The 7,450-nt window shown below is 42.2% G+C and overlaps 1 protein-coding gene across 1 annotated transcript in view; it reads right to left on the bottom strand.

Moving 5' to 3' along the window:
* LOC104965422 (synaptic vesicle glycoprotein 2C-like) overlaps positions 1 to 7,038 on the bottom strand; it is a 34,187-nt gene extending 27,149 nt beyond the window's left edge. Inside the window, exons 1-9 of the mRNA XM_010794378.1 lie at positions 7,032 to 7,038; positions 6,283 to 6,416; positions 5,275 to 5,364; positions 5,051 to 5,161; positions 4,880 to 4,968; positions 3,613 to 3,777; positions 2,574 to 2,707; positions 784 to 987; positions 519 to 678 (exon numbers count right to left, since the gene is read on the bottom strand). Of these exons, the coding sequence (XP_010792680.1) occupies positions 519 to 678; positions 784 to 987; positions 2,574 to 2,707; positions 3,613 to 3,777; positions 4,880 to 4,968; positions 5,051 to 5,161; positions 5,275 to 5,364; positions 6,283 to 6,416; positions 7,032 to 7,038 (1,094 nt within the window). The remainder of the gene's footprint in view (positions 1 to 518; positions 679 to 783; positions 988 to 2,573; positions 2,708 to 3,612; positions 3,778 to 4,879; positions 4,969 to 5,050; positions 5,162 to 5,274; positions 5,365 to 6,282; positions 6,417 to 7,031) is intronic.
* Positions 7,039 to 7,450: the final 412 nt, after the last annotated feature.

Below are 7,450 nucleotides of genomic sequence, written 5' to 3'. Positions count from 1 at the left end.
GCAGTCTCAGTGGTGAAATACAAATGTAAAAACTACCGAAAAATAACCAAGACTCCTTAAAACACAACCGCTCTACTCAACGCAACTACTAACTATACCCGCGGTCAGAGAGCGGAGATGTTTACCCTTTGTGATGTAATATGACGCGTTTGACGTATGACCTTAAAAAAAAGCCGTTTTTAAGAGCAGAGCTCAAAATTGCTCCTTTCCCTCTGAATTCCTGCCCTTATGTCTCGTATAACATATCAAATCCTACAGTCACTTTTTTAATTCTAATCTTCAAGCAAGTTTAAGCATAAATGTAGAAAAAAAAAAAGACCTGCAAGATGCTCTTTAAAATAATGATAGTTCCACCATAAATTGGTGCAGAAAAATAAGAATGCAAGAAATATAACATCAACTGTTGACGCTCAAATGTCCTGGGAGAAGAACTCAATAAGCGCCACCATCCCCTAATGTTGCAATAACATCTACACCTTCACATTTATAAGTATGTGTTTCTGTAGTGTGCAGCCCACCTCCTGTCTGTCGGGTACAGCTCAGCGGTGACGACATCCAGCGAGTTCCAGGCGGAGATGCTGAGGCCGTTGTAGAGACACAGCATGAAGATCATCATGGACTCGCTGGTGCCAAACCACAGGAAGAAGCAGCTGATGCCTGAGAGCACCATGGAGCCTCCTGCAGGACACAACACGGAACAAAATAACCTCATTTACCTCAGCAGAGATCACCACAAACACAGACCAAAATCAAAAGAAATGAATAAGAAGGGTTTCTTTGTACCTAACATGCTGAGACGTCCTATTTTGTCCATGAGCAGCGCAGAGACGATGTTGCCGGGCAGCACAGCCAGCGTTCCCAGGAAGTTGACAAAGTAGACCCAGTAGGCGCTGTAGTCGGCGTCAAACGTCATCTGACAGCCCGTCTTGTTGTGGTGGAAGGAGCTGTTGATCACTCTTGAATTTGTCAGTTTGGCATCGTCAACATCTGTAAATGTGGGACACAAGCATTTTAATTTGGAGTTTAGGTAATACATTTGTTTTGATCCACCTGCCACCTTCTACATCTCGATGTAAACTTGTCTCTTTCTCACACTGTAAATCCTTAATGCACAAACTAAATGCTCTGTTTTCTGCCGCTGATAGAGCGGACTTAAATCTGCATGGGTTCATCTCATTGGTTGGTTTTTCTGGTATTGTTTATTTTAGTTTTATTCATTTCTATTGATTCAGGAAAGGTCAAATGGTTTTGGTATTTCTATGAATTCATCACTGAAGTACAATTTCAACCGTACCGGCTTTCAGGCAGGGCTCTGTCTCTTTTATTTATCTTGTGTTTTGCATGTTGCATGAAAAGTTGTGTTTTATTTAAATGACTACAAACGATTTGACACAGAAAACCTGCTGTGTCCACTATCCTATTTAACTTTCTGTGAGACAGCAATAGTCTTCTTTCCCTACATGCTGAGGTTTTCCTTTATTCTCAACTAGTTGGATTCTTTAATTAGAGGTCAAATAAAACCTTGCCTGCATTTGCATTTAGAATTGATTCATAAACATAGCCCTTCAAAAGTGTATGCATGGCATGCGAGTAGACAGTATTAAGTATTCTGTATAGTCGACATGTCTGTGGGCTCTCTCCGTAAATAGCAAAGTGTATTAATAAACATCAGCGGCTGCAGCACAGTGAAAACATTCCCCTCTCTCACGTCTCATGACGCAGTCCTCCCTCCCTCCCTCATTCTGTCTCTCCTCGTTCCTCTCTTTCCTGCACTCTCTAGAGACACATTGCTTGGGGCAGAGGGACTGCATTTCCCATGGGGCATTACCAGCAACCTGATGTGCCCTTACTCTTTCCATGTTCAGCGCTTTTTCCTGAGCACTGGAGGGAACTTTCTTTCCACCCAGCGCTCCCATAAGGTCTGATTCAGCCTCAGTTCCTCTGAGCATTCCAAGTGTCTGCACTGCTTTTCCTTTGTTCCTGTCTGGGTTTGTGCCTGCCTAAAAAATGATTAAACTGCACTTTTATAATAAAAGGTGCAAAGTTATGCATTTAGATGTTTCTGCAGAAGGCTGGTTCTGCTGCATCAAAACAAAGCATTATATAATGAAGTGAATAGGAACATCTCACATTTGGAAGTTAAATTCAGCTGCTTAGAGAATCATGTTCATTTACTTCACTGCTTAAGTTTTTTTCAAAGCATCTAAAACACCAGTGACAATAACAAGCATCACTCCAGGAGTGTTTGTGTGGTTAGAAAAGGCCATTTCCGTGCTCTGCAGCCGTGCCCTGCTCAGTTCCCTTCTTAATAAGTACAGTCGCCTGGGCTCAGACAGGCAATCTGTGCAGGGGCAGGGAGGTTAAGCAGTCATTTAGTGGCATAAAGCAAAGCCATAAACGCTCAAACCAATTCTTTCTTGCCTGGAAGCTCGGACGTTAGACCCAAAATGAACTGTCAGAAAGAGACAGAGAGACTGAGTGAGACTTATTTGTGAGCCACCAACGGCATAATAGGATTTTCTGGGGTGGAAGTGCTCGAGAGGAATGCTCTGAATGTGAGTGTGTAGACTCACCTGTGTTGTAAAAGAAGGAATCGACAAAAGTGCAGTTTTGGAAGTAGGACCCTACGGAGGAGACGTCTTCAAAGTAGCAGTTGAGGAAGGACGAGTCGATGAATGTGACTGACCTGATCTTCATACTGATGAACCTGGGAGGAGAGGAGTTAACACAGAACACATTAATATATGTTTAAAGTATAAAAGACTCAACTATTAAATCGGGATAAACAGGGATTGGAAATTGACACTAAATCATTTCTTGTTATTAATGCTCTTTGGGGTGATCCCTTCCCTGTAGTGTGTTACAGCACATAGGTTTTTTTGTAAATGGTCTGAAAAGGCTACAATCCATGTGGGAGTTTCTCTCCCACACTCCACCCCCCCTAACCTGAATGACATCCATTGCACTCCCACAGGATCTCTTTTTACTTCTGTGACATCACTATGTAACAGTTGCGCTTCTACTGGCTAGTGCTCAAATACGTTTTACGTGCTAGGCAGGACATCTCTAAGTGGGACAACAGAGCCGGCCAGCTAACCAATCAGAGCTGGGCTCTGGTTTCAGACAGAGGGTGATAAGAGGTGCTGCAGCACAGGCAGTATGAGAAAATTAAGACCTTTTTGAAAAAGTGTGTAAACATGTCACAGTAGAGGCCATCCTTTAGCATGACTATGACAGGATTTAGCAATGTGTTACATATCTATATTATCTGTTGCATGCTGCTGTACACATTATGATGTATGTGTGTGTGCGTGCGTGCGTGTGTGTGTGTGTTAGAGAGAGGAGAGAGAAAGAGATAAGGCTTTTCATTTCCTGGTGCTGTGTGAGATAAAGGGGATGCAGGATTAATATTACCAGCAGTGGTGTGTTGTTTTTGGGAATGACTAATAGTACTGCTATCCTACAACGAGACGAGAGGCTTTTAACCACAACACTGTGCTGAGGGAGGCTCACAGGCTCCATTCACAACTTGTAAGCTGGTTTTTATAACTTCTTTATTATTAATCCCTTTGTCTGAGAGAGCAATATGAAAATCCAATCAGAACATGTTACCTGTCGTTCAGAAACATGCCGTTCCTGTGGATCTGGTTCTCCAGGGTGAAGTTGAAGGTGAAGTCTTCGATGCGCTCGTTGTTGTGGATCTTCACTCTGGAGGCGTAGTCGTCGGCCTGGAGGTGCTTGATGACGTCCGGGAACCAGACGGCGAGCCCGTAGTACCTGGACGCAGCAACACACTAGTAGTAGTCAAGTGTGGTCTCTGACAGAGCCACTCACTTTGAATTATTACGAATTGTTTGGAGAGTTATATTTGTTGTTGCTATTTCATAAATTAGTAATGAATTATCTCAATTGCAAACCAAACATTTATAAGATGTGCATATTTGTTTTATAATGCATCAATTTGGCAAGACCAGGACTTCTTGATAAACGTCTTCATTTAGGTCAGTACAACAAATAGTGTATGGTGGGAAACAAATCATCTGCAAAAGCCCCAAAGTCTGACTTTGCTCTTCTTTTTCCCCATCTCTTTTCATGCAGTGCACATGTTGGAGTCACTAACGTCCCAACGTTGGTTTTAGGCAAACATATTCATCGAAAAAAAGTTTTTTATTTGAAAAGATTGAAAGAATTAGTGACAGAATTTTGAACCTAAATTCACTTTGGTAATAACGCGTCAGAACACGTGTTTAAATATGTCGACATAAATAAACAGGTTTTTTGTTGAGTGTTATTGATTGTGTTATATTTATTTAGAGGAGGACATAGAAAGGTAGTTTACAGATCGTTTTTTTGTATATCTAAGCTGGGAGGTCAAATTTAAAAAGGAAAGAAAATAATCTTGGAGCCGACTCAGAAAAAAAAAAAATCTCTGATATCGACCAACAGACAAAACAAAGGAAATAACCTCATCTTGTCTCTTTTTAAATGTAAAACACTGTCCTTAAGGCTTTCACGTAGTTCATTACAGAAGCCAACTAATAAAAAGGCCGGACTGAATTAGCGTGCACTGCACCAACATTACAGTAGTGAATTTCATATTGCTCTTGTGATGATATTCAAGATAAGATCACCACTTGTTCAGGGTACAATAGCCACTTTCCCTCAAATAGCCTCTCTCTATCCAATCTAACCTGGTAACATTCATCATGAGGGTGTAAGTAAGATACTATCTGCCTCAGTGATACTTCACTAAACTCACGGTTATTTAGCTGGAAAGTAGTGGTCACTTGGCTAAGTATCACTAAGGGCAATGTATAGCATCATTTAACATGATGACAGAAGAACAAACACAATGTAGAAATATAAAGTGTTCTCTTACCCAAATGATAGAGTAAACCAGACTATAGCCAGCTTTATAGTGTTGTCTTTCACTGGGTAGTCGAAGCATTTCATGAAAGTCAACCAGATCTGTAATAAAAGACAAAGCCATTTAGTCAATGAGAATCTTAACAACCATTAGGAGTCAGTATAAAACCAAAATATAACGTACTCCTCTGAGCTCAGCCTTGATCTTGTAGAGGACTTTGAGGACGGGGTTGGCTGACTCATTCTGCATCTCCACCAGCTCGTCCAGCTGCTTGGGGACTTTTATCCTGTTGACCTGCAGGGGGAGACACTGATCTGTCAGCTGCTGAGGCACTGCAGCAGTAGGAGGGATGACAGTGTGCAGGCCGGTGTGTACCTTTATATATACAGTCTATGGTGTGTACTCACAGTGAACACTCTCTCAGGCTCTCCACGGGCGCGCATGTTGGTGTCATGGATTTGTTTGAGCACCATCCAGGCCTCGTCATGTTTACCATTCTACGAGACAGACGCGTGTTATGAATACACATCAGGACTTCCCATTCATCTTCAATAGGCTGACTCCAGTCAACCATACTGGCTTTTATGAGTCTCTCATATTATTACTCAAGTTGGCTTTTCATTTTGGAACATTTTACTAATACATTTTTATATTTTTCATATCTGCTAATGAGTTTTAAGTGACACAAATGCAAGGATTCTCCAAGTCAGACAACAGAGCCCATACATAAAGAATTATAGGCTATTGGCGACAACTTAAGCCCTGTTTTTTTGCTTATTTCATGCATATTTGGGCATTTGAAATTATGCCAAATGAGCTATTAGAGGTCTACGTTGTAATGTACCCATGGATGCATACACAAATATTATGGGGTAACTTTAATATGAAGGAAACTTGGTTGTTTCTAGTAGTCATCTAAAATGATGTGTATCATGTTGGTGTGTTCAATTTTGAACAAGGTATTGCCTCTATGAGTTGTGTGTGTCACAGCATCTGATGTAACTCCAACTGCTGACCGTTTTTGTGAGATTGCCAAATCAGCAGCCGCACTATAATAACTAACTAACTTCCTATTGTTTTTTAAATGTCTGCATGAGACTGTCCATTTGAAACTCTCCTTTAAACCTCACAGAGTATTTTTGTCTTAGATCTCTCCCTTTCACAGCTCCCCCTTCAACTTTCTACTCACCACTGAAAAAGATGGACTCGCAATTTGAAAACCTCTGCATTTTTGCAAAGATGCATGTGAAATCAAACCATTTCACTGCATTTATTTCACATAACGAATGAAGCGCTATTGGAATCAAAATGCTACTTTACAAACATTTTTGACATTCTCTGCTTTCCATAAGAACCATTGTCATTAAGGTTATAATGGTGCTGCCAGCATCATAGTATGCGTCTGTTTCTCTTACCTCCAGTAAGAAGCGGGGGCTTTCAGGCATAAAAGTGAGAGCGACCACTGCAGAGACACACGGCAGCGCACACACCACCACAAACACTCTCCAGCTGTGGAACTGATAGGCTGAACCCATGCTGAAACTCCAGCCTGAACAAAGAAGCAGAAACACACACATGGTTCAATTGTAATGCCATGAAAAGACATACTAACAAAATCATCTAATTTAAAGGGCCCATGACATGCTTGTCCGGTTATTACCCGTCCCCTTGTGTGTTATGAAGGTTTTTCTGCATGTAAACGGTCTGCAGAGTCACAAACCCTCAAAGTACACCCTGTAGCGAGTAAAACTCTAACATAGAAAAGACCTGTCTATGCTGCCCCAGAACGCCTCGTTGGAGATTTCTCATTTTTCATTGTTTACTTCCTGGGTATAGTGACGTATTTCGGGTATAGTGACGTGCCGTTACGTCCGCGGAGACGTTACGTTTGGACCAATCCTCGGACTTCCTCACACACACACTCGGCGGGACGTTGCGAGGCTCGCTGCTGCGAGGAGAGGGACACTCAGCCTGGGCACACACACAAACTCCCAGCCAGGCTGCGGGTGTGTTTCGGGCTGGGTTTCGCTGTGTCTCGCAGACGGCCACTGGGCTCACAGGGAGGTCACGCGGTCGCGACGGCACGCTTCCACCACCAGTCTGAACTGTTTCTGACCTAAGCACCTGAACGAGTTTTTTCACCTGTATGCATAGAGAGACTAACGTGACATGTTACGACGAACATCTAACAAGTAACGGTTATCATATCGACGTGTAACAATTAGGATATACTTCACACAGTTTCCAGACCGACTTCAGTAGCTCAGCTGGGTTGGCTCGGCAAATCACTGGTGGTGGTGACTATAAATTCGGTCGTCGCTTATTGAAGTCTCTCGAGACACCCGAGCTTTTAATTAATTCTTTACTTATTTTTTTAACTAAAATGGCCTCGTCATGTCCCAGTTCTCCAGGCTGGAATTTCGAGGGTACAGTCCGGTAAAGAATGACTAGTATTAAGGTACAACTCCAGATGATCTTATCTAAATGTACCACGTTAAAAGGTTTGAGTGTAAACCAGAGGTATGTCCCGTAGGAGCACACATCACATAAAGGTGAGAGACAGGATGGCGGAACAACCTCGAG

The sequence above is a fragment of the Notothenia coriiceps genome, unplaced genomic scaffold (genome assembly GCF_000735185.1).
Source record: "Notothenia coriiceps isolate Sejong01 unplaced genomic scaffold, NC01 NC01_scaffold00037244, whole genome shotgun sequence".
Taxonomy (NCBI): Eukaryota; Metazoa; Chordata; class Actinopteri; order Perciformes; family Nototheniidae; genus Notothenia; species Notothenia coriiceps.
Note: the sequence above shows the minus strand (reverse complement) of the source record. Positions and strands in the feature narration are given on the sequence as shown.